Raw genomic sequence first — 27,266 nt, forward strand, 5'->3', positions numbered from 1 at the left:
GGGGGGGGGGGGGGGGGAGAGATACAGAAACCAACCAATGATGAGAGAGAATCATTGATCAGCTGCCTCCTGCACACCCCACACTGGGGATCGAGCCCACAGCCCGGGCATGCGCCCTGACCGGGAATCAAACCATGACCCCCTGGTTCATAGGTGAATGCTCAACCACTGAGCTATGCCAGCCGGTTCCCTTCTCTTTTGTTAACTCCCAGTTGCCTGTGCTAACAGTACGACATGAATTGGGTGCCAGCTCCCAAACTCCACGGAAAGGCAATGAACCTTCCATGCTGATTTATATATAGCGAAGGTTTGTTGCATTAGGCAGCTTTGAAGAGGGTAATGCTCACTAAGTGCATGAAATGCGCTAGTCAACTTTCCTACTTGGAGAATATTCTTCAGATGGCTCATCTTGGGGTCATTGGATTCTGCACCTGTTAAAATCCGACCTTCTGAGAGGGAAAAAAGGAATAAAGTCCTTGAATTCAGGGTCTTGCCTATGCTGCCCTTCCCAATGTTATAAAACATGCCCTGGTATTACCTCCAAATCCTTTTGTTTCTTTTTGTGTCTATTAAATTAGCTGGGTTTTATTTTGATGTGTGGTATGAAATCCATTGCTCTATTCACCCTTCAAAACACCAGCTAGTAGCTCTCATTCCATTTCTTAAGAAGCAGGCCCCCCCCCCCCCCCCGAGATTACTCTTATATTCTAGATCCCACCCGCTCGGAAACTGTGTTCCACTGGTGCGCCGATTCGCCAGTACCATGCTGCTTTAAGCACTGAAGCTGTAGAGTAGGTTTTGACATCCGCCTTATCAAGTTCCATGAAAACATCCTTTGGGATTTTGATGGTCACGTATAGAATATCTTAATACATGGAGATATAACTTTATAATATTGAAACTTTTCACCTAGAGCACAGCATGCCTCTTTATTCAGATCTTTCATATTTTTCAGAAAAGCTTTATAATTTTAGCCATGTGACCCCTGGACTGTTCTTTAGGTGTGCCCCCAAGTTATTAGTTTTGGTTGCTACTGCATAAAAAACAAAATTTTCGGTAAGTTACTAATACTACATGGGAAGGTTGCTGATGTATATGCTTCCCGTTTTGGATTCTGAGGACTGTTCGACATGAAATAAAATCCTCTTTAGCTGAAGTAAGTTTCGTCTACTTTTCCCATCATTTCATACTTTTCACCTCTATCGTCTTTGTGCTAGTTCCAGGAAGAATCATGTGGCTCATCTCCCAACTAAGTGTATCTGTGTCTATTCTGCCTGCAGTGTGACTACTTTTTATTTTATGGTGTTTTTAACTTCTAAGAATTGCTTTTTTTCCTTACCAGTTTATTCTCTCTGTAATGGCTATGATAGCCTTCTAATCACCTTCTGATTCCTGTACTGCCATCTCCACAAGGGAGAGATACTGTTTCAGGATGCTGGTTATCCTCAATGATTGCAGGTTCCTTATTGTCTGCTCAGATCTGTAGACAAGGGCCCAGGGAGCAGTGCTGGCATCCTCCTCTCTCCAAGCAGGAATCCTGTCACGGGATATTCACACACACACACACACACACACACACACACACACACACCGGTTGTGGAGGTCTGTGCACTGACACTGCCTTCTGCAGCTGAGGGGAGCGCCCCACCCCCCATGTTTTTTGTTAATCCTCGCCCAAGGATATTTTTCCATTGATTTTGAGAGACAGTGGGAGGGGGAGAGACAGAAAGAGTGACACACCAATTGGTTGCCTCCTACACACACCCTGACCAGGCCTAGGGATCGACCCTGCAACCAAGGCACGTGCCTTTGATCAGAATCGAACCCGGATCCTTCAGATCTCGGGCCAACGCTCTATCCATTGAGCCAAACCGGCCAGGGCTCTCCATGTTATGAATGTTGGCTTGTCTTGCCCTCCCTGTGTCAGCTGCGGCTTTGCCACTGTCTCTTCTCCGGTTTTCTCACCTTCTTGCTGTCTTCTCTCCTCCACACCATGTCGAATATAAATGTAGAATCACACATTTTTTTTTAAAATATATTTTATTGATTTTTTATAGAGAGGAAGGGAGAGGGAGAGGGATACAGAGTTAGAAACATCGATGAGAGAGAAACATCGATTCAGCTGCCTCTTGCACGCCCCCTACTGGGGATGTGCCTGCAACCCAGGTACATGCCCTTGACCGGAATCGACCCTGGGACCCTTCAGTCCACAGGCAGACACTCTATCCGCTGAGCCAAACCGGTTAGGGCCACACAGTTTTATTTTTAAAAAACATCTTTACCTATCCTGCTCAACGCTTTCCCTGTCTGCCTACTTTCGGCACGCTCTCCTCTGACAGTGATCTAGCCCACAGGGTCTTTGACACCAGAGCTCAGGGTTCCTGTGTACTTCGAGATCAGCACAGAGAAGGTAAAACACTGACACGATTTTTTCATAGAAAAGTGGAAACTGTTTTCTCAGGCTTCTCAGTACAGAGCAGGTGTTGCCTGAAATCCACTTGTTGCCTGGAGTCAATCTTTTCCATAAATGCTCTTCCTTCACGTCTCATGTGTCAGAACCTTTCACTTTGAGAGTCTGAAAGGCCCCATGTTGATCTGTTTTCTCTTTATTCAACTGTATTCAGACTGTGTATTTCCTAGAAACTGGCCAGTGGGTTCTCCGTAGATGCTGCTTTTCTACCTGTGAATCGTCACACTTTCTCCCAGATCTCAACGGAAGGGACTGTTCCAGTTCAATGGCCCAGCCATCTGAGGGCTGGGAGGAGCCGGCCGTGGCTTACCGGGCAGGGGAACATAGGTGGTGCGTGCCTTCTTCTGTCTGGAGTAAACCCCATAGCCAGGGGCCCCTCTGGAGCAGAAATGGCTGCTTCCCATCTTCATAAACATGCCCTCCAGCAAGCTCAGTGCTGTGGTCACCCCTGCCCACATCCACCAGGTCTCAGCATCTGTGACAACTTTTGTCACCTGGGAAATGGCCATCACTACCATCACCGATACCCCTCAGGCCCAGGCCTGCTGCTGCCGCCTCAGACTTGCTCACAATGCAAGGACATGAGACAGGACCTCAGGTTAGTCCTGAGTTCTGCCCCATTGGAGCTGCTCTTCCCAGTCTGAGAGGTGATCGAGGGGGTCTCTGGCTGGCTGAGCCATATGACCACCCACAAAAGTACACAATCATGAGCACTTGCTACATGCAGACCACACATTTTTGAGGCATTATCTCATCTAGCCTTCACAGATCTAAGACCATCTGTAGATGAGCAAATAGAGTGCGGAGCTAAGTGACTGCCGTGGCACAGCATACCTAACACTGGCAAAACTAATGCCCCCACCAAATGTTTGTTTCTGAAGCTCACATTGCTAAGCCTAGCTGTTTTAAAACTTCAGAGAAGAAAGACTGAAAATAAATAAAAGGTGGTATCAATCAAGGCTGCTTAAATGGTGGGGTGATGGGCGACACCCCTTTATACTTCTGATATTCCAAAATTCCCACAATGGCTATGTTTACTTTTATAAACAGGAAAACATCTAAGTGATGGAGACCAGTGAAGCTCCAAAGAAGACTGTGAGAACTGGTCAGGTGTTACAGACGCCAAAGGGTGTGTCCTAAAGATGAAGCAGCGGAAACACGCATAAGCCACGTGACTAGCATGCAGCACAGGAACCGAGCAGAGACCACAGTGGAACCTGCGCTTCTGGGCTCCCAGAGGCCAGCACTCACTGTGTTTCTGGAAACTGTGCAGCTGCAGATTTGGCACGAGGCAAACCAGTGGCAGAGCTCACCACCATTTAGGAAAATACAGGACGGGACTCACAAATCGACAGCAGCCCGTATGTCTATATTTCTCAGCATGTTGTCAAGTGGTCATTTTCCATTCTTCAACCTCATTATCGTCATGTAAATTATATAATTACTAGGGGCCCGGTGCACGAAATTCGTGCATTGGGTGTGGGGGGTGGGGGGGGAGAGTGTCCCTCAGCCCAGCCTGCCCCCTCTCACATACTGGGAGCCCTCAGGCGTTGACCCCCATCACCCTCCGATCGCCTGATCGGTCCCTTGCCCAGGCCTGTCGCCTCCGCCAGAGGTGTCAGGCTTGGACAGGGGACCCCCATCTCCCCCCGATCACTGGCTCTGGCCCCCGCCCAGGCCTGAGGCCTCTGGCCCAGGAATCATGCCTGGGCAGAGGACCCCCATCTCACTCTGATCGCTTGCTCCACCCCCCGCCCAAGCCTGACGCCTCTGACCCAGGCTTCAGGCCTGGGCAAGGGGACCATCATATCCCCCCAATCCCCGGCTCCGGCCCCCACCCAGGCCTGATGCCTCAGCCAGAGGAGTTGACCCTCATCACCCTCCGATCACCAATCACCGGATCTGCCCCTTGACCAGGCCTGAGGCCTCCGGCAGAGGTGTCAGGCCTGGGCAGGGGACCCCCAGCTCCCCGTGGTTGCAGGCTCCGCCCCTGCCCAGGCCTAACGCCTCTGGCCGAGGCGTCCGGCCCAGGCAGCGGGGACCTGCAGTGGCAGCGGGAGGCGCCGCGATCGTGGGCTCCGCTTTAGGCCCAGGCAAGGGACCCCTAGCTCCTGGGACTGCCAGCTTCAACCGTGCCCAGCTCCCATCGCTGGCTCCACCCCTACTTCCTGCTATCACTGGCCAGGGCGGCAAAGGCGCCTGATTCTCCGATCATGGCTGGGGGGCAGGGCAAAGGCGGCCCCAGGGCTGCCTTTGCCCTGCCCCCCAGCTCTTAGCTCCCCCCTGGGTTTCAGATCACTGTCAGTGGCAGGGGGCTTCTTCCTGCATTGTGCCTACATATGCAAATTAGCCGCCATCTTGTTGGCAGTTAACTGCCAATCTTAGTTGGCAGTTAATTTGCATATAGCCCTGATTAGCCAATGAAAATGGTATCGCCGTACGCCAATTACCATTTTTCTCTTTTATTAGTGTAGATGATTCCGACAAGTACTCGAGTCTTGGGAACAAAAAGCTGGGTCCCTCAGCACTTGTCCTGCAATCTGAGTGCTCTTCCTGGCGGCTCTGAGGAAGCCTGTCCAGGCCTGCCCGAGGCAGGACGGGGGTAAAAGGTGGGCCCAGGCTGCTACGTTGGGGGTACTTATATTTCAGGCACGTTGTCTTTAGTTTTCCTTATACTACTTTCCCACAAATGTAACACGATGAAACTCATTCAGATCTGTGTATCATTCATCTGGATTATTCTGGCTGTGAGTGACAGAATACCCAAGCGACCTGGCTTAACCAAGAGGGACCACTATTGATGGGTGTAACGCCGTTCACGGCAGGCTGGCGTATGCACAACTGGACACAGGGCGTCGGGCGGTATCATCATGCTCTCCTTTCCCTCTCTGGCTTGGGTGAATCCATCCACATGTTAGTTTCCCGAGCTGTTTCCCGAGCTGTTATGTGTGTGCCAGGACTTGTTTGCAGCTGGGGTACAGCAGGAGTGAAGATCGGCAGTGACACATTTCCTGTTCTGGAGTGCTAGTCAACAGTGAAAACGTCATCAAAAACCAAACAAGAACATGCCAAATACAAGAGGTATTCTGGGAAAAAAAAAACTAAACAAAAGGAAACAGTGAGGAGTTAGGATGATCAGCTCGCTACTCTGGGTTGGGTGGCCAGAGTTGACCTCTGACATCCCTGCTGAACGCCTAGTGACAAAACAAAACCAGCCCTTTCAGCCGAGGGAGGACAGCCCAGGCCAAGAGAGAGGAAGCCCAGGGGTCCCAAGGCAGGGAAGGTCCTGGTCCGTTTTAAGGTATTTGTCTACTCTCATTTTGTTCATGACAGCTTGGAAAAGGAGTCTGCATTTAATGAACAAGTCTAAGGATGGTGAAACCTCGTTGAAAGTGGAGTCCAGAAGCTGGAACGTGCCACTCTATGCACACTACTGACCCCAACAGGAGGGACCACCCCGCATCTCCCATGGCATGATTCTACTTGCTGCCTCAGCAGGAGGAAGAAAGGATTCCTTCTGGCCTAGTGACAGCTCAGCCAATGAAAAGTCACGACACTTCCATCTTTCAGTTTCCTCCAATGGGCTCTTCATTTACAACAGCTCCTCCCAAGTCCATAAAAGAGCATTTCTCTCTTTTGTTTCTCAAGGCTTTCACACGGTTTGCCATTAGACCCTTCGTCCCGAATTACAATTCTTTGTTGTTCCTGAATAGTCCCATTTTGCTAGAGAAATACCTATTTGGATAGATTTCCTTAGAGAAATATCTGTCTATTTGGATAGATTTTCTTTCCGAAGTCTCCACAGTATTTTCATTGTAAAACCAAAAAGGAAATGTTTTTTCCAAGGGAGACTGAGTACCTTAAGAATATTTTCTTGAAAGTTCGTGCAAGGCCTGGCCTCTTGAGGCATAATAATGTACTTAAAATACACAGTAAGGCCCCCTGGTGAAAAAATAAAATGTCCAATGCATGTACATTTGGAAAAATAAAATCTCCACTTAAATGCTTATTTTGACGTTGTGCCCAGGATCAATTGCAAAAGTGCTTCTGTTTAGAAAGCACAGTTCAGCCAAAATCCAGCTTGTTTTTTAGGAACAAGGAACTAGAGGAAGAAACTCGGAGAACATAGGCATTGGGTAAATGGGAGTGCGAGAGCGCTTGCGGACTCTGCCTGTGACACAGGCCTGCATGGCTCAGTTCCTAAAACCACTGTCTCCTAGGAGCCAGCGCTTCCTGCTGTGTGCGGGGCGCTGGCCGAGCGCTTCCTGCTGTGTGCGGGGCCGCTGGCCGAGCGCTTCCTGCTGTGTGCGGGGCCGCTGGCCGAGCGCAGAGCGAAGCCCAGGGGGAGGAGGAGGGCTGGAAAGGTAAGGCGAGGACAGAGGGGAGACCGCTCCACCAACGGTCCATGTCGCACCAGCTCTCCATTTCCGACACCAGGACTGAGCTGAGACAAGCGGCTTGTACCCAGGAGGCGGAGGTGCCTGGCTTCTGCGATGTGAACGCAGCTTTCCCTCCAGCAGTGCCGCGCAGGGTCCTGGGGCACGAGCGCGTCCTGGTTTGCCCCACGGTGCTCCTGCGTCTGGTCCTGCCGGGGCCTCAGACTCTTCTAATCCACTGTCACCACTTACTCCCACTCGCTTATTGCTCAGTGGTCCCCTAAACCCTCGAACGGCGGTCTCCCCAGAGAACCAGCATGGCTATGCCATCCAGTGGGCCGAGGACCATGACAAACAGAACTGAATCCATGAGGCGCTCAGCCTCCCGAGAGTAGGAAGTGTACTGGTCAACTTCCCTCCTCGTCAGATCACCGGGAGGCAGGGCCTGCGGCTGTGACTTCCTAGAAAGAACGAACCTGGTCAAAGCAGCTCGTGCAGCAGCAGTTGGGCCGCATCCTACCACGTGGGCCCCGGGAGGTCAGGCTGTCACTGACGGTCAATGGTCTGGGTGCGGCTCTCTAGCAAGGCCACCTGCCAGGTCACTGGCCCTCTGCTGCCGGGCCAGCGCCACCTTCAGGGTGTTGGCACCCAGGTGTAAGCCCTGCAAGCAGGAGAGGGCCTGCTGGGCAGCGGCTGGGTCCTGGAAATGGAGGAAGGCCCTGTGCTGTGAGCCCTGCCAGGTGAGCCGCAGTGGGGCTGCGCCCCGCTCGCGGAGGGCTCTCTTCAGCTCACTCACTCGCGTGTCCCGGGGGAGGTTCCCCACGTAAACAGTGTCGGAAGGCACATCCTCCCCCTGCGGGGCACCTGCCTCCGGCTGGGCTGGGTCCCCGGGTCTTCTTACAGCGCCTGGCGGAGCTGCGTGCCGGCTGCGGGCTTCTAGGGGTGGGTGCTCATCCTGAAGCGTGACGTCTCTCCCGGCCTGCTTCTCTCGGGAGCGAAGGCTTCTGAGTATTGGGATTCTTCCCATCATCGCACAGCTGATCTGAAAAAGTAAAGCAGTTCCAGCGACTCAGGGCATCCAAAAGGGACCAGACTTGGTCAGGAGGGCGGAGATGAGAATCCCACAGGGGCCTCTGCCACACGTGCTCTCGGCAGCGTCTTATCTGCACGGTAAGCACGAGCCGTGTGATGTGGGGCCCCACTCCCTGACTCAGCAGCTCTGAGCCCTGGCTGAGGGCGTCCCACAGCAGCTGGCAAGAACGGCAGCTCTCTCTGTTCTCCCAGAGGCCCAGGAAGCAGAGAACCGAGGGCCTCCCGCTCAGAGGGGGCAGCTGAGGTCACTAGTGTGAGGGTCACAGGGTCACAAATGGCATGTCCCCTGCTGGCTCCCCAGGATAATGGTTTTCTTGCCTCCATACCTGTCCCCTCCCCCTGACGATGCCATTGGGCAGGATGAGGGCTGTAAGAGGCCACAGGGAGCCCCTCCTCCTGCTCCCCACCCCCCACCGAAGGAGCATTTCTCAAAGAAATGTGTCACTGACAACGTGGAAACAAGGCAAATCGGAAATAGAACAGTTTCAGCAATGAGTCTAAAATAACAAATACCACACACACACACTCACACGCACACACTCACACACACACACTCTCACACACACACTCACACACACACACTCATACACACACATTCACACACACACATGCACACACTCACACACACACACTCACACACACACTCATACACACACATTCACACACACACACGCACACACTCACACGCACACACTCACACACACACTCTCACACACACACTCACACGCACACACTCACACGCACACTCACACACACACTCACACGCACACACTCACACGCACACACGCACACAGTGAAGCCTCAATGGACAGGACTTCTATACAAATGACATCTTTGGCTTTTTGGCCTAATCAATCAACAGATAATTCCTGAAACCTACAACACAGGAAAGGCAGGTGTCCCAGTAAATGAGGCTCAAAGAGGAGCCGCCTGAACAGGCTGGAACTGCCTCTGTGGGCCTGCAGTGTGGAGACCGCTGGCTGTCCTGCTGGGGCAGGGACACGGGGGCTGCCCAAGGGTCCGGCTGAGCCTGGACCACTGAGCTGGGGCAGAATTGGTCTCATATTGTCAGAGGAATCAGGAGGCAGAAGAGGAACAGAAAAACACTCTTTAGTCCTTTAACCAATCCTTGTTCTTTTGTTGTTGTTAACCCTCACCTGAGGATATCTTTTCCATTGATTTTTCGAGAGTGGAAGGGAGGGAGGGAGGGAGGGAAGGAGGCGGGAGAGAGAGAGGGAGAGAAACATCGATGTGAGAGACACAGTGAGTGGTTGCCTCCTGTACGCTCTCTGACCCAGGCCAGGGATCAAATTGCAACCCAGGTATGTACATGCCTTGACCAGGAATCAAACCCAAGACCCTTCTGTGCTCGGGTTGATGCTCTATCCACTGAGCACACCAGCCGGAGCAACCCTCATTCTTTAGTGATGCTTTCTGTCATTCTTTTGGGCATGAAGCTTGTAAGTGATTAGTTACAAAGAGGCAAGCAATGTTCAGGCACCGGCTTCCCCCAGACGTGGGCATGTCAGAGTACAGATCAGCCCATGAGGAGACAGGTGCAATTTTTCTACAAAAATAGTTTTTTTAAAAAAATTGTATGTATTGATTTAGAGAGAGAGAAGAGGGGGTGGGGGAGAAAGGGGGGGGGGAGAGAACTGATTTGTTGTTCCACTTATCCATGCATTCATTGTTGATTCTTTTTTTAAAAAAATATATTTTATTGGTTTTTTTTACAGAGAGGAAGGGAGAGGGATAGAGTTAGAAACATTGATGAGAGAGAAAAATCGATCAGCTGCCTCCTGCACACTCCCTACTGGGGATGTGCCCGCAACCAAGGTACATGCCCTTGACCAGATCTAACCTGCGACCCTTGAGTCTGCAGGCCGACGCTCTATCCATTGAGCCAAACCGGTTAGGGCTCATTGTTGATTCTTGTATGTGCCTTGACCGGGGATCAAACCTGCTCCCTTGGTCTGTTGGGATGACACTCTAACCAACTGAGCTATCCCAGGACAAGAACAGTTTGACTAGCGTCAGTGTTCTCGTTATATTCAGAATCATATGTAACTTAGAGCGGTGGTTCTTATCCTAGGCAGGAACCTTTGAGAGAAGTTGGGGTTCCCTCCCTGGGACTCTCCCACAATTCTGTGTACAAGTCCACAATGTCTGTTCATGGACTTCCAAACCACAAGAAGTGTTCAGGCCTCAGGTTAAAAATCAGTGAATTAGAGTGAGATTTACAGAAACACAAGCACCTAAGAATAGCCTAGCGCCTTCTTGCAGACTCCATTTAGTACCTGGTCTAAGTAACACTCCCACCTCAGCAAAGACCTCTGTGGGTCAGAACCCTCTCCGAGTGGACACTAGCCTTGCTCCCCGGCAAAGCAAATTTGATTTTCTTTTTAAAAAAAATGTATTGGTTTTTCATTTTTCTTTTTTTAAATATTTGTTGTATTGATTTCAGAAAGGAAGGGAGAGATAGAAACATCAATGATGAGAGAGAATCATCGATTGGCTGCTTCCTGCACGCCCCCCAGTGGGGATCGAGCCTGCAACCTGGGCATGTGCCCCTCGCCGGAATCGAACCTGGGATCCTTCAGTCCGCAGGCCGATGTTTTATCCACTGAGCCAAACTGGCCAGGGCTTGATTTTCTTTTACATGCTACTATCACGCTCCACCGAAGCACTTATCAGTCACTTAGAGAAGCTTCTGCGAGCAGCACGGTCCTTCGGGTCTTCAGAATGGCACACAGACTCAGCTGCCATGGAAAGGGTGCAGACAGGCTTGCTCCTTCTAATGTTGCCCATTGTTCAGACAGAAGGAAAAAATCATGTCTGTGCCATGGGATCTCCACAAGATGTGACTACTCTTTTCTAATCGACAGGAACTTTTGCCCACTGTCCCTCCAAAATTCTTTTGAACTGATTCATCAAAAGGTGATTAAACTCACAGACCTAGAGGCTCTGGGTCCCAAAAAAATCCCGGAGATTATCTCAGTCCAGCCAACTCGACTCCTTCCCATGTCCCCGCTCTACCTTCCTAAGGAGTTCAGATTCTTGTGTTCTTTCCGAATATTTAAAAGCTGACTTAAACTAGTCATAATTAGATTCTTAAGTTACTAGATCTGGTGTTTAGAAAGGATGATCAACAGCTGCAATTACAATCAGGGGAAAAGCCTGCCTATACGGATACATGGAAGCGCTAAATGTTAGTCCACTGCAAGCAGCAGCAGCGGGAACCACAGGCCTCAGCAGCCCCTGCCGATGGGCTGGGTGAGGGTGGCCACCCCTCGCGTGCTGTAACTTCTGTGGGTTTGGCCCGGTGGAACCACAGAGCTCCCTCCGGCAGAAATAAGTGTTCTCGGGGCAAGGCTCTACACTCGGGCAGCAGAAATTCATTTAAAACATGTCACATGAAACAAAAACACATTCTGCTGTGCAAACCCCAGGGCCGGCACCGTACCACCTGCAACCAGCCGGAGAATAATGAAACGCTTTAACCCGCAGCACACACTAGCGGGAAGTCTACAGCACCCTCGCACAGGCACGTGCAAAGGGCCTTTAGAAACTGGAATGCACAAATGCGTGCTTTTACGTAAAATTGCTTGCTTCCAGAGCAAGATGTTTATTGGGTAAAAGGAATGACCAGTTAACGTCAGTGTAGTCTTCCACAATCCCCCACAAATTCTAAATGGAAAAGCCCCCCTCCCCCACGGCCCGCAAGGTGGCTCCTGCCAGCTGCCTGCTGTTCTGTGCTCTATGCGGACGGCTCGGGCGACTGCTCCCCACGGCGGACAGAAAGGCCTCTGTGAGCCAACCTACGGCTGCACGTCACATCGGGACAGGCCCACGACAGTGCTACTGTTTTTCCTGGCTGGCAATTAGGAACATTTGTTACATTTTGTTAACTTGCCATGTGCAATGAAAGATGTTGCTTGTTAATCAAACATAAAAAAATATTTCCACCCTTGTGTAACTAAAAAAATAGTAAAAAGCAAATTTGGTTTTCTTTTATATGCTGCAATCACGCTTCACTGGAGCACACAGATATCAGTCACTTATGTCTCTTTAATGATTACATTAAAGACCTGTCCCTACAAACACATGTTAAGTCCAATATAAATCAGGAATCTGACACTGCAGGCATCTGCTGCCAACCCAAAAGGAAGAGCTGGGTTCCAATCGTACTCGGCCACACATGAGCTTTACGGTTTTGGATACGCTGCTTTCTTTCTGCCCTCGCTTTCCTGACCCAGAGATAAGGAGATGAGGATGGGCGATCTTTAAAATCCCCCTCGTTCTAAAATGCCAGGGCAGGTCTGAGCCGCTGCTCGCAAAGAGGAACAGAAATGCCACGAGTATTTCTAATGGAAATACAACTCCTCTGCGTGAGGCTAGAGCTTATCGCTGATGATAGTGCTCTGAGATCCCTCCAAATGCCCAGGTGGAAAGGTTCTAGAGAAAGCACGCTCAGAGGAGGATAAGCCAGGGCATGGGCTGTCTTCCCCAGATGCCACCCATGCCTCGGAGCGCCCACTAGCTTTCTAATTACAGTACCTCTGAGTATAATGCTATAAACCAGCTGGCAAACGAATCCTAGTCGCTAGCCCTGCTGGTGGATCGGCTCATTCCTGCTGCCTGTAGCTAGATGTCTTGTGGAAGGAGACCTTGAACCGGCTGCTAATCAGAATCCCACGGGTTTGCAGAGTAATTCTTAGGTCCATGCCTGGAGACCGTGATCAGGAGCTGAGTTGTTGAAAAGCTCCCGGTAACTCTAACGTCTGCCACTGCAGGCCTGGGGACAGCTGCCACGCCAGAGGGAGGACCCAGGGAAAGAGAGATGCCTCCAAGCTGGGGCCAGCGCCGGCCACGGGAGGCTGTGGCTGCCCTCGATGCCACACGCTGACCCACCTTAGACCATGTGATTCCTGTTGGCTTTGGGCGCTCACACCCTGTGGCGATGACTCTGGTTGGAGTGAGAATATAGTCCACAGTGAGGTCGTGATCCTCAAGGAGCGCTTCAGGTATGTCGACGACCTGGGCAAACAGAAGGGGGTCAAGGAGCTGACGGGAACATGCTGCAGTGCTCACGGCACTGTGCAGTGGAGGCTCCATCTCCACTGGGATGCAGCCTCACTGCCCCATCACTAAACAGGTCCAGGCCCGGCTGATCCATGCCACTCATGACACAGCGCGGAGTGAAGGCAGAGACTGGTCTGCCTCTGCCTGCCTCTCCCCACCTCCCCCTCCCTCCCTCTCGGAGGAGCACGGTGTGGCTCTGTCGGCCACAGGAAGCACCTGGCAGTCGTGGACGATGGTGACCACTGGCGTCCCCTGGCTGACTGCTCCCATCGACGCCATCATGGCATATTCAAGGTCAGCATAACCTTCTCCCTTCCCAATTCTCCAGCCTAAGAGACAACGCAGAGAATCAACACCTGAGTAGGGTCCGGGGAATCACTCAGGAGTAAACTTTTCATTACGTCACAATGAAGGGAAGAACGTGGACCCCATATCCCTGGCCTGCCACAGTAACTCCACAGGCGGCCCACTGAGAATGAACTTAAAGAGGAATCAAAGAGGAATAACAACACTGAATATGTACATTGTGGCTAACACACAATGAAGTGAACGTCAAACCTTTTAAACATGCTACAAAAGGAAACTGAGCTTGCATTTATGTGAGTTTTATGCCAGCAGGACTCCATTTAAAAACAATGAAAGAGTTGTTTTTATTTTTATAAATATATTTTATTGATTTTTTACAGAGAGGAAGGGAGAAAGATAGAGTTAGAAACATCGATGGGAGAGAAACATCGATCAGCTGCCTCCTGCACACCTCCTACTGGGGATGTGCCCACAACCAAGGTACATGCCCTTGGCCAGAATCGAACCTGGGACCCTTGAGTCCGCAGGCCGACGCTCTATCCACTGAGCCAAACTGGTTAGGGCAAAGAGTTGTTTTTAAAAGGACTAAGAATAACTTCCTACTAAAGGCAAAATCATTTTCGTCTCCTTCCCTTGAAAGGAAAATAAAAGCTCTAAAATCAAGGATATGCGATTTAAAATGGCAGAGCTACCCTATCACCCCTACAGCTCCTGAGGGAGGGTGGTGTAAACAGTACTAGTGCTATTTCTGCTAATTTGTAAATGGCAGCGTAACAAAGGGATTATTATCTGAGGCTACAGGAGGAAAGAACGCAGCAGGACAGTAAGCAGTAACAGGCCTCTGGCTCCCAAATTGAGCCGACAGGTTCCTCTGGGTAGCAGCCCATGACAGTGCAGAAATTCTGATTTCTACTTCACATCAGCCTCACCCCGAGAGTGTAAGCATCACTGCTCGTGCATCTGAGATTCAGATCTGATCGTGCTACTTTTACAATTAAAAGCCTTCAACAGTGCAGGCAAAGAAATAAGAGAAAGACAATTCAATAGAAAAAAAGCAAAGGATATGAACCGTCCACAGAAAGTGATGGGCAGATGAATAGCACACATATGAGAATGTTCAATTTCACTCGGAACTGATGCAAATCAAAAGGCACATGAAGCCCTGACCGGGTTGGCTCAGTGGATAGAGCGTCAGCCTGCAGACTGAAAGGTCCCGGGTTCGATTTCAGTCAAGGGCATGCACCTTGGCTGAGGGCGCATCCCCAGTGGGGGGTGTGCAGGAGGCAGTTGATCGATGTTTTTCATCGATGTTTCTAACTCTCTAACCCTCTCCCTTCCGCTCTGTAAAAAAATCAATAAAATATATATATTTTTTAATAAGGCACATGAAATACCATCAGATGGGCAAATAATTAAAGCTGGATGATTCTAGCGATTAACAAGGGGGTGGGGAGAGAGGCAAGGCATACGGTGCTGGGGGTGGGAGGTGGGCAGCCTTTCTGGTGGGTAATCTGACAACATCCATCAGGATTTAAAATCCTGTTCGGCAATTCCTCTCCCATGCACAGTCCCCTAGGCCCACGTAGGCCATGTGACAAGGTAACACCCCACTCTAGCGCCATCTGTGGGAAGAAACAAAGCCAAACCCTGAAGAAAACGAAATGTCCGTCAGCCAGGGCGATCAACAGGTCAGCCCGGCTGTGCTGCCGGCAAAGGCCTTGGAGACACATCACCCACATGGCACCAAGCGCTGCGAGTGCTGCCGCCGCCCTGTGACACAGACACAGGATGAACACACAACACGCAGAGCACACACGACACCTGTGTCTCAGGCGGTTCGGGTGTCTACACTGACACAGGAACTGCCGGCAGCGGGGTTTGGGAAAAGGAAGGTGGTGGGGCGGGAGGCGGGACGAGGGGGCGGGGGGGCGGTGACGCGTTCTGTGCCGTTCAAATTTCCCAAACACATGCAGGTGGTTTTGTTGCTTTAAGCAGGTGGTTATCTGGATGGTGAGATTTACAAACATATGCTTCTTCATACATCCCAAGCTAAAAAAGGAAACCCCCGATAACCTCTGAAAGAAGAAATGTTTGCTCATTTTCCACTGCCAGATCAGTACAGTCCAAATCCTGTCACTGGCCTCAAGGCCTCAGGAAAGCCGGCCCCAACCGCAAAGGGCCCTGCTCCGAAAACCTGCCACCTCTCCTCTCGTTCCACCTGCCTCGGAAACAACTGGCATGCAAGGGCTAGCCCTGGTGTCACTTCTGAGGTGATGCCCTGCTCGAGGCTCACAGGCCCCTCCTCTGACCCCGCTGCTGCCTGTCCTAACTCCCACCTGATGCCGAGCACATGGTCCTGCAACTCGGCTGCTGTCTGCTCCTCCCACTCACTGTGGGCCCCAGGCAGAGAATACCCTGCCGGCTGGGCTCCTGGCCCCTGGTAGGCACGCAGGAAAGGTGTGCTCATGTGCACAGGATAAAGTATCTGTAACTGTGCACAGGAAAAGCAAAACATCTCACATATTAGCTCAGAGAGCTGGGAGAAGACAGTAAGTAAACTGAAGGTGAAGATACTGCAGACCAGCATTTAAAAACACCAAGCTCAATGACTGACTTGGAGCATCTCTCACCAACTATTTACTGAAAACCTCTCCTGAAAACAGAACTTGACCTTGGCCAATTAATTTCAAAGAGAGAGTTTTGGGTGCCCAGGTGGCATGGCTCAGTGTTTGAGCGTCGACCTATGAACCAGGAGGTCACAGTTTGATTCCCGGTCACATGCCCCGGTTGTGGGCTCGATCACTGGTGTGGGGCGTGCAGGAGGCAACCAGTCAAGGATTCTCTTTCATCATTGATGTTTCTATCTCTCTCTCCCTCTCCCTTCCTCTCTGTAAGGACTAAGAATAACTTCCTACTAAAGGCAAAATCTTTTTTGCCTTTATCAAGGCCTTTATTGATTTGCCTGAAATCAATAAAGACATATTTAAATAAAAACAAACAAACAAACAAAAAGAAAGAGTTGTGGGGATGAGAGGAGAGAGAACACTTTCCTAGTGGGACCCAAATCACACTAGGAACCACTGACTCCACCCAAGAACCAGCAGATTGTTTTCAAAGAGCATCAGGCTGGGCTGGGGCAGAGCAGTGCTGGGGGAAGAGGTCCCTCGGAAGCACAGGGGCCCACGCCTGAGGGTGCCAGGCAGCGCCGGCGCCACGCTGCTCACCAGCCCGCACCGTGAAGCACCAGGCCTCGCAGCAGGCGCGGGGCCCGTCTTGTCCAGGACGCTGCTGCTCCATAACAAACACAAGGTGTAGGTTAAGGTTTCCCACTCACTGGAGGCTCTCCAAGACCAGCTATTTACTGACACACTGCAAATAAACTCAGCTCCGGTGCCAGTTAACTTAAGAACAGAGGGGAAATCTTTCGCCATCTGAAGGGATTATCTCACTTTATTTTTCCTGTTGAGAAGAGTAGAAATACTATAAGAGTGTTAAGTGGGAGGGATGGAGTTAACTCTTCAAAATGAACGATGGATGCACTGGTTTTGGAAGCCAGGCATGCGACCAGAGGCTGAAATTCCTTACCGTCGGCGCCCAGAAGCCGAGCAGAGCCGGTGGAAAGCAAGCTGCAGGCCAAGTGGTCGCACTGGAGTTTCTGTTTGTAATCTTACCTTTTTCAGAAACGGCCACGGAGCCCACCACCACCAAGTCCACGAGGACCCTGGCGTCCAAGCCCACGGGAACACTGTAGTCCCTCACGCCCTGCGGACAGACACGGACCTGAGCTCTCCGCAGCGAGCGGCTGCCCCGCCTCACAGCTCACAGGCGAGTGCGAGCCGGCATCAGCCTCCTGTGAGAAGCAGATGCACGCGCAGCCCCACAGCATGGCAGAAAGGGAATTTCGGGAAAACCATTTTAGGATAATTTACCACAGTGTCTTCCCAGGAAAGATGCCAAGAGGGACTGACAGCACAAATGGAGAGGATATTAACTTCATGATTTTTAGCAAATCATTTCCCCACCCCGTGATCAGAACACAGGCAGGCGAAGGAGTCCCTCAGAACTTGGCCCAGACCCCTCTGCCCTGTGACCTCAGCAGGAGGAAGCTCTCTGGGCTTCAGTTTCCTCATCTTTAAGACGGGGACACCACCAGGCTTGTCGGGCTGGTGTTACGATGAAATGCTAACACGGAGGTACAGCATTTGGCACATAAGACGTGGCCACATTAATGCAGCATGAAAGGCTGGAGGCCATGACCTCCGTGTATAGCATACTCACTTCTGAAATATTACTTATTCAACCAAAATGCACCAAAAGTACTCCCACGCGTACTAACTAGTGGAGGCCCGTATTTAATGAATAGAGAAGCTGATAGGCCGTGATTCTGATAACAAGGGCTATAGTTAATCTAGGAAACTGGATTGGAACGATGTTCGGAGCAGTACCTGGCAGAAGCGAATCACTGGATGTGGTATTGGCCCATGCCCCCTGTCTACAACTATATGACAAGCCACACACAGAATCAGTACACGAGGTAGTTTGGGGGACTCCCAACAGTCAAACTAGTCAACAGCCTAGGTGTTCCCACCACGGGAAAGCCTGTTTTCCTTTCTCACAGTGGCCATGGAGACAGGCATCTCACGTCCACAGCCCTTGTCCCCAGCTCAGGGTTAATGGGCTCAGTGTCGGGCAGCCGTCGTGAGCAGACAGCTGTGCGGAGTGCCTGGGTTGTAACTCTGTCTGTTACAATTCCTCTTCCCTCACTCGGCCGGCCTCATCAGCTAAGCCTCGCCAGACTGGAGTAGACGGACTTATCATGTGAGTAACACACTTTTCTGCCTGTCCGTGGGGTGGTTACCAGAACACTCCTGTGTCCGAGCAAATACAACGACAAGGACGACAGACACAGATGGCTGGGGCGTGACGGTGGCCGGGGGCTGAGGTGGTGAGGACAAACTCAGACTCATCTTCCAAGAAACAAGGCGCCCTCGGAGTCTCCTGGAGTAGATGTGCACTGTGGCAGCATTCCTGCCACTGAGCTTTGGCAAACAAAATAAAGATCGCAGTAAAATCTGCCTCTGCGTGCGGACGTGGCCTAAGTGTCTCCCCACTTCACCACTTTCCCTATGCCATAAAGCACATGAAAATCTTTCTGCAGCTCATGACTCTGGATCTCTGATTTGGATCCAGTATCTCACGCTATAAAAATGCCCAAACCCTGCTGTTCAGTCCTTATTAAAGCTCAGCCATGAGAACGGGTCCGGCCTCCTCATGGGCCGTTATGCTTTCAGGAGTGCGTGTGTGGGACCAGCCAGAGCCGGCACTTCACGGGGAACTCCGGGCAGTAAGCAGAGTGGTGGTCCCCTTTCGGAGGGGAGAGGGATGCTGTTTCGGGTGACAGACCACTATAGCAGCCCTGACCTGGACCTCGATCCCAGGAAAAGACTCTGCTACTGTCGTGAGCCTATGATTTACACGGATCACATCCCCTGTGGCTCCAAGAAACGTGGGCTCAAATCTGCAGCCCAGGTTGCCAAAGGCAGAGGGTCACAGGGCTTGCAGTTTTGAGCAGCAACCTGAACCACTGCTGCCTCTTATTCTTCTATCCTTATCTTCCCTTTGCTCCTTTCCCCACACATATTCGATTATTTTACTTTATTATTAAGTACTATTATAAGCCTCATCAAATTCTATTTTTGGAATACAACAGGTTATCAATAAATAACAATAAAGCATTCAATTTTTACACATTAGAGTTAAGTGGAAAATCCCTGTAAGAAAGGAGTATCTTGATGCCCTATTTTTTATTCCAGTAAAGTAAGAATCAAATTACCTGGGTCTACTCTAGGAGTCTGAAAAACCACCAAATTCTATTTCTTTATCTGTAAACTACAAGACAAATTCCATTATAACACACACTAATGTAATAGTTACAAACTTTGGTTTTATTACATGGTGAGGCATTCAAGAAAATCTTACATATAATATCAAACATATATATATATATATACACACACACACACACACACACACACACACATATACATACCCATGTATACACATATACATATATAGGGTTTCCCTCTCAAATGTATACACACTATGTCTGTAGATTTTATTACATTTAAAAAATGAAATGAATTTTAACAAATACTGCCTTTATAACTATTCAGAGTGTGTGTGCATTTTTATATACATACATATGTATATATAAGCAATAATTAATTTGCAACTGGTGAGTCATTCCAATTGAAAATATTTTGGAAATTCTATCCTGTGTCCCCAATTGCTCTCACGGCCTTTGATAAAAATCTATAGACCACTAGACATCACAGATTAGCACTAGAGGGCGCCAGAGTACCAGGTACTTTGTTTTTCCTTTTCTTTCTTAACAGAATTTGTAATTTGCCAGCTTGGTGCGAAACAGAAACCAAGTTACAAAAACAGAACCCAGGTATTCATAGTGTTTCTACCTGGCCCCTTAATGGCAGGTGCTGAATACTATTAACATCTCTGTTCATTTGACTTTGATAGAAATAAATTTCCAGCGTGTGGTGAATGACAGACAGGCTATCCGCTATCCTAACTGAGCAGAAGCCGCAGCTGAAACACTTACCTGCGAGGTGGCACATTTTCTCAGGATGTCTTTAGTTGCCCCAGGGGGTGGTGTGATCCTATTAAATAATCCTGTTCTCAGTCTCGGTGTTGGAACCAACAATGTTTTTTTGTTCTTTTAAAAGAAAAACAATCGATAAATTACAAAATGAAATAGGAACTTTCTTGCATATGTTTTTAACATTTCAGGAGTGAAACAAGTTACTATTATTTTCAACTTCTTGGTGTGTGCCAAGGAAATTACTTGTTTGCAAACAAATAAATAAAAGCGTGAGGGTTAACTTTATTTAGAGACACTACTTTACCCAGCCTTTCACAGGGCATTTGTTAAACAGCTAATTCTATTTCACTTGCCAATGAAAACTGTGACATGTAAAAAAATGACAACACAAATCCAAACAAAGGTCTGTTCTTACAAAATTTCCAACCATAACTCTCCCATGTTCCCTGTTCTCAGCATTAAGTACTATATAGCTGCTGTTTTAATTCTAAACTAGTCGCTACAGCTACATTAACAGTGTTACGCCATCAAGCATTTATCTCAGGTTTGCTGTTCAATAAATCACAATCTAAAAGGTCAGCACTTGATAGAATCAATATTATATATTCATCTGTGTCAACAGCCCTTATCTCCTACAGTGGAACCTCGGCTCTCTAACTTGGCTGTTCGAGAAGTGATTTGTTCGAAAACTAAATCATTTTCCCCATTAGAAATAATGTAAATTGAATTAATCCACTGCAGACTCAAATGATTCCCTGTTTTAGCCTTCTTCTATACAGTACATGTCTAATGCACTGTTTAATCTGTAAATACTTTTTTTCTTAAATTTATTGAACCACCCCCTACTAACTGTTAGGTCAGAGAGAGCCCAGTATCGGATACATGCAGACATGTGACGAGATAATGGACTCTACCTGGCATTTCTAACAGATCAGCGCGCCAGACACAGATACAGGCTTCTCCCTGAATTGGCAACGACCCCCCACACAGATACTGACTCATTCCTGAATACCTGGCTGACCTCTGCAGCTGAAACTTCCTCAACTGAATACCTCAGCTCATGTCCCCGCCCCTCACCCAACCGCAGTATAAAAAAAGCGCCCCCCTCCCTGTTGGCATGAATCCACGTGCCCTGTCCTTGGGGGTACGTGGGTTTCCCGGGGACGCAGAAATAAACCTTTTCCTTTCCTTTCTTTTCTGATTCACTGGACTCTATTTCTTGTGCCGCCTCCTGAGCCACCTAACCTAACACTAACCTTAAATGAATTTTTCATGTATCATGCCCCCAACATGCTTTCCTGGGCTAACTCCCTTTCATTGATTCAATCAACAACAGTTTTTCCACCTATTCAATTGCCTGTGACTGTGGTTTTGGGAGCACTTTCACACCCTTAGCAACATCAGCACTCCAGATGGCCTCTTTATGTTTTAAAATTGTGCTAATCACCAGCAACAAAATCCTTCTCTCCTTTGTTTATTGTCTAAGAGACACTTTTTGTCTTGCTGAGGTATCAGCATGAAAGGGCTGTCAGGTTGAAAAGTGAAGTTTTGGTTGACAACTGAGATACTTTTTTCTGTGAACCAAATTGGTCAACATGGGAGCCACTGGAGAAACGAGGTTTGACTGTATTTAGTCTCAGACTGTGAGTGCCAGAGGACACAGGGCTTCTCAGAGTGGGTGCCCTGGGCAGCAGCCACAGGAACCCCTGGGCACTTGTCAGAAATACCTGGAAGCCGGCCCAGCAACCTGCTTTAACAGCCCACCTGGTCAGTGGGGAGAACCACTGCCCACGGGCATCTCTGTTGATCACCCAGGGGAAGGCCACAGGCAGTCCTAACATTTATAAAATCTTTTGTGTAAAAAATAGTGTGCCTCAGTTTTTGTGCAGGAAAAGCCAGCCTGAGACCAATAAAAGACCTCTGAAATCAGTCTGGCTTACTTAAATAAACATTTTCAACCACAGAGAAGAGTATTTCCTACAAGCAATGACCACATGCTATCCTCCTTTTGAGTGCTAACTCGTGTTGGGCTCCTGGCATTTGCAGTCTCCAGATGACTCTGCTACACTGAAGGTTGATTCCAGTTCCTCCCTCTTTTCTGGAAGCTGCTCACCATAGCTCAGCAGATCTCAACCCTATTGTACGATAGCATTTCCAGACCCACTCAGGGCCTCTGACTCAGAACCTGACTTCGGTGACAGACATCTTCAAAGCTCTCGGGAAGGTACTGACCTGCAGTGAGTGTTGGCAAACGCAGGCAAGGCCAATGGTTCTCAAGCACAAACCAATCCAAGGCCTGGGGTTGGGCCGGGGAAGCCAGGTGTGGTCTGCGGCACTCAGGTGGGACTGGGGAACCTGCAGTTTTACCTGCTTCCTACATGATTCTTAACCCACTACCCGAAACCACTGATGAGCTTGTAGCCCTAGAGCATAGGGACTATAGGTGACACTGTGCTTTTCACCACCACGTCCCTGTGCCTGGCAGAGCCTGAAATACCGCGTGGCTATTTATTTCCCCTGAATAAATAAAGTGACAAGGAGGACTCAGCGTCCCATCCCGTCTCCACCATTCCTGACGTGTGACTTGGTCAAGACACGTGACCTCTCTGTGTCTGGTTTCTTCAATGTCATATGGGAAGAGAGATCTCTCCTACTGGGTTGTCAGCAGGATTAAACGAGCATAGGAAAATGTTTAGACAGAAATGGGTTTCATATATACTGTGGGCCCTTCACTGCTGCTGCTATTAAAGTGCTTTGCTGGCCGAGAAAACAAGGCTGGCAAGGAAGAATGCTTCCAGAAGAGCCTACACCAGAGGCCTCTTGGGGCTGAACCGCAAACAGAAGAGAGAGTCACTTCCTACCCCAGAGAGTTGAAGAACCAGAGCGGGACCCCTACACGCTCCTCATCCTGGTAAAATTACTTTCTGGGACTCCTTCCACCACGTGGGATGGAGGTGTCCTGCAGAACCAAGGCTTCTCCGGAGGCGGAGGCGCAGGAGAACCAACCGAGTCACCACACAAGGCGAGGGAGGGCGAGGCAGAATGCCGAAGACCCTGCCCCGCGGCTCTCAGCACCACATTCCCATTATCAGCAGCAATGTGCTCAGCAAAACATCACCCATTCATAAAATCAGTGGTTATTTGAATGTTATGGCTTTTAAAGTTTTGTTTGCACTTAATTTATATGCTTATGCTCATTTTATCATTGCATAAGAGCTATGAGCATTAACATTTATACCAAGTTTTATGTTTACACTTATTGAATTATAATAATTTAAAGCAACCCTGGAGAATTTTTTTTTTCTTGAAAGGGGGCCTATATAGTTAAACACTGTTCTAATTTATATATTTTGGGGACGCACCGGATTCCTTACTCATGGGTTATCCCATTTCAAAGAACTGCAATGTTACAAAGGTAGCAGAAAGAATAAACATATTGTAATCTTTCCCTTCTGATGAAGCACATCAGAGCTGAGAATGCCTCAACATCATCATCTTGCACGTCTTTTATCTTTGAATTCCGGAAACATCCAGGACTCCTGACTGACTGACTGCTGAGCAAGTGAAAGACTTCTGGACTGTTCCCGGAAAAACAACTCCAGGCCACGTTCTGCGTGGGAGGGACTAGAAGAGCCAGCCTCTGGGTACAGGACTGCACGCATTTACCAGCCACCTGGCGAGCGCCTTCCCGTCAGGGCCAGGGCTCTGTGCAGGGCAGTGGGATTACCTGCAGTGCCAGCAGCCGAACGCCTTCCAGCGGCTTGTCGGGGTCCACTTTAACTTCCTGCGTTCTGGCAAAAGCTCCGAGGTCTTTGATGCTTTGGCAAGCCAGATAAGAGCCCTGGGTAGGCAAGCAGACAGAGTTGCACTTACGTTGAGGACGAAGAAGCGAGCGTTTTTCTGGGGAGCATCAGGGTTGACTTTAATGGTCCTGGCCATTTTGAACGCCTGCAAGCGTGGGAAGTGCTCAGCGGCCCGAGCAGCGCCCTGTGTTAAAGGCAACGGCACGTTACTGAGGACAACTACAGCCTGAGCCCCTGCTCCAGCATCCCTCCCAGACAGGCGGGAACACTCATTGTGGGTGAGACAGGACTTAAGAGTCACACAGAGAAACATCTAAGACAGCAGTCAGGGTAGAGAGGGGCTGAGAAAGCTGGCCAAGCCCCAATTTGTTATTGAAATAAAACACACTCCCCAAAGGGTACATGTAAGCTTCATGAATTTTCACAAAAGGAACACACCTGCGAACCACCCCCTAAACCAGGACAGAGCATATGAATCCAGGTTAGAGCACTAGCCCGGAACCCCCTCCCTCTCCTGGCTGATTTCCTTCTGAAAGATCATCACTGATTCTGTGCACCTTTCATCCGTTCCCTCTACTTCACGTACATCTCTCTCCCTGGAGAAACAAGAACTAAAACAAAACAAAGTAGCGACAAAACCATCCAAAAGAACAGTTTTTAGAAGAACAGGATGGCCTCGGGACCAGCTCAGCTAAGGACCGGGCAAGGGCTGGGGCCTGCTTCTTGGGAGCCGGGCTGGGAGAGAATGTCCAGCCCAAATGGGGGGTGATGGCAAGCACATGGGCCACGTCCTTCGGGCCCGACAGAGCAGTGCATTTTCAACAAGCGCTTTCTTTTTCTCTTGGCAAACACGTATGCCAAACATTAGGGCTGTGCATGTTGACTTTTTCAGGCAAACTAGTTTCTACTAATACTATCACAGGGACACCTCTTTGTCTTCTATTCTGAACGCTGGGAGCCCGAGGCCCAGCGTCATCAGGGCCTGATGAAGCCTTCCTCCTTCCAAAGGTGCCAGCAGTGGGCTGACGTCTCAGAGCGCATCACCCTTTCCACCCTTGGGGAACCAATTTTGTAAAAAGGCACCACAATAATGTGCGTTCAACCAGGATAAACATTTCATTCTGCATCAAATAGTAAACGGTAGACTGAGCACCACGTCGACAAGACAACCAACCAACCCACCCTGCACAGAAAGGCAAGGGGCCCCGGGAGTGAAGGGAGGTCCCGCAACACAGAAACACCCCGCCTGGTGGTTCGCATTTCACACCATGAAACAGGGTGGTAACTGTATTACTACCAATGCTATTCATTTAGGAACACCCTGTTTCCCTTCTGAATGTTCTGGGGATGCGTCAGTACCTTGAAGTTGGGAATCCTATGATGGACAGGCCGGGGAAAGTCAGCTATATTTTGTGATTCCATGTAGTCCCAGATCTGCTCCCGAATGTCCTGTTTGGAAATACCTATCATAACAAGGGTGTCTGATTAAACAGTTGCAAGGAATTCCACGACGCGTGCACCCCAGGGCCTCTCCCATGCCTGCTTCATGCACCCTCCACTCTCTACAGGCCAGACAGGATCTAGGCCTTCTGATCGCTCCATCATAAAATCAGGGTTAGTGATAAGTCCTACACCCGTGACAAATCACTGAAGTCCAACGATAGAGTAAACTCAATATAATCCCAAATTTTGACACAACTATCGTAAGGCTATTACATTATCACTTTCGCTAACAACCCAGAAGCCCTCCAATATCCCTAACAGGAGACGGACTGTGTGGAACACAAGAAATGCAGGCAATGGACCCGGCCCTGGAGAGTCAATTCATCACAAACATCTGAGTGACTCCCGTTTAGAAAGCAATGGGCTAATTGGGAGGGGAGGCAGAGAATAAAAGGGCACGTCCCTGCCCTTGGAACGTTATGAGAACAGAGGAAATGGTCAGAATAATAAGAGGCGACATATATTAATGTGTGACATGCCCGACCCTGTGCTGTAGCTGCGGGTCAGGGCAGCCTGGGTTTCACTCTTCTTTCTCCCTCTGGCCTCTGAGCTCAGTCCTCGTACGTGGCAGCGTCTCTCCAAAGACCTTTTCTCTCATCCCACTGGGTTACCAGCAGCGGCCCGCTGTGCAGGTTTCCTGCCGAACGCGCAGGCATGGCGGGACCCGGGCGCACCATGAGCCCTGCATGACCTCTGCCAGGCAATCCTGCACCCAATCAGCCCGGGGATCCTGGGCCGAGCCTCCCCAGCGCCGGGGCCACCCGAGGCCTCACATCGCATCTGCTAGGAAGACGATGACCACGTGCCCAGCGTGTCGGTAAAACTGGGGTCGTCCTGCCCCTGCCGCAGCCGCGAGCCCCAGTTTCCAGCGCTGTAAGCAGAGGTGATAGGGAGGGCGGATCTCTCGGGAGCAGCGGCGACAAGTGTGCGGAGCTAACGGACACCGCTGCAGCCGCAGGAGCCCTCCGCCCTCCGAGCCCGTGATCCCGGTGTCCCGCCCGGGCTCGACCCCAGCCCTTTCCGCGTGACCCTCCGTCTCTCCCACGGCCCCTCCCCGCCCACTCCCTTCCCTCCGAAGTCCTTCGGCCCCCGGCCAGCCTCGGGGACAGGACCCTCACCCGCCCTGGACTCCATGGCGACGCGGTCAGTGCGCGACACCCGGGCCGGTCGGCACAGAGTGACGTCACCCGCGTGCGCCCGCCCCCCCCCCCCCGCGCGCCCTCCCTCGCGCCTGCGCACTGGCCGCGGAGCTGGGCCGGAGGGTCGCGGAGCCCTGGCGGGAGCGGCCGGGGACGGGCGCTGCCTTTGTCTTTCCGTGGAGCCCGTCGGCGATGAGCTTCTGCTCCACGTGCGTGCGCCGGGCGCAGTGGCTACGGCCGTGGGCGAGCCCTGGGCTGTAGCAGCGACGCCAGTCCCAACGCACCCGCCTCTTTAGCCCCCGAGGGCGCCTCCTCCGGGAAGCTGTCCTGATTGCCCCTCCAGGACGACATTCCTCTGCTCTGAGACCTATAGACCCGGCTGGGCGGGGGCACCGGTTTAAAATGTCAGGTTTTCAATGCAATGGAATTCACTGGGTCTGGTCGGGTCCACCCCAGCCCCTGGTGAGTGGTAAGCAGGCTCTGAGGCCGCACTTGGAGCCCACACCCCGCCGGTTTCACCGTGGCCTCCGCATCTCCTGGCAGCCCGCGTTTGCTCCTCTACATCATTCACCCATTTGTCCTCTCATTCATTCAACACACAGGATGAGTCCCCCTAAGGTCCGCTGGAAGATATGGGGCTGAAAGGACAGCCAAGTCCATGGCCTCCCTGACTCCAATCTAACAGGAGGGATGACGAGGAGGGTCAGTTTGGCCGCAGCATTAGGGAAATGATCCCTTACCCCCAGACAAAGAGCAGGGATTAAGCCTCTAGTAACCACTCACTATGAGTGATTTCATACCCTTAGCAACATGCGAAGTGCATTATGAGCACTCAAGAAGTGGTACCCACTTTTCAAAGTTCTTCATGCAATCTTCATA

The 27,266-nt window shown here is 50.3% G+C and overlaps 1 protein-coding gene across 2 annotated transcripts; it reads right to left on the reverse strand.

Annotated features, from left to right (window-relative positions):
- Positions 1 to 4,943: 4,943 nt before the first annotated feature.
- On the reverse strand, positions 4,944 to 26,395 carry MTHFSD (methenyltetrahydrofolate synthetase domain containing). 2 transcript variants are annotated; one of them, XM_081108035.1, is made up of 8 exons: positions 26,367 to 26,395; positions 25,105 to 25,208; positions 23,670 to 23,783; positions 19,943 to 20,056; positions 16,998 to 17,088; positions 13,237 to 13,349; positions 12,850 to 12,975; positions 4,944 to 7,888 (listed from the first exon to the last, which is right to left on the reverse strand). In XM_081108035.1, exons 1-8 carry the CDS (start codon positions 26,380 to 26,382, stop codon positions 7,403 to 7,405), a joined length of 1,164 nt encoding a protein of 387 aa, XP_080964161.1. In that variant the 5' UTR covers positions 26,383 to 26,395; the 3' UTR covers positions 4,944 to 7,402. The 2 variants fall into 2 exon arrangements, with proteins under 2 accessions (XP_080964161.1, XP_080964162.1); XM_081108036.1 differs by lacking the exons at positions 23,670 to 23,783; positions 26,367 to 26,395 and adding an exon at positions 23,816 to 23,929 and having other exon boundaries at positions 25,105 to 25,203.
- Positions 26,396 to 27,266: the final 871 nt, after the last annotated feature.

This window comes from Myotis nattereri, assembly GCF_964212035.1.
Source record: "Myotis nattereri genome assembly, chromosome: 15".
Classification (NCBI taxonomy): domain Eukaryota; kingdom Metazoa; phylum Chordata; class Mammalia; order Chiroptera; family Vespertilionidae; genus Myotis; species Myotis nattereri.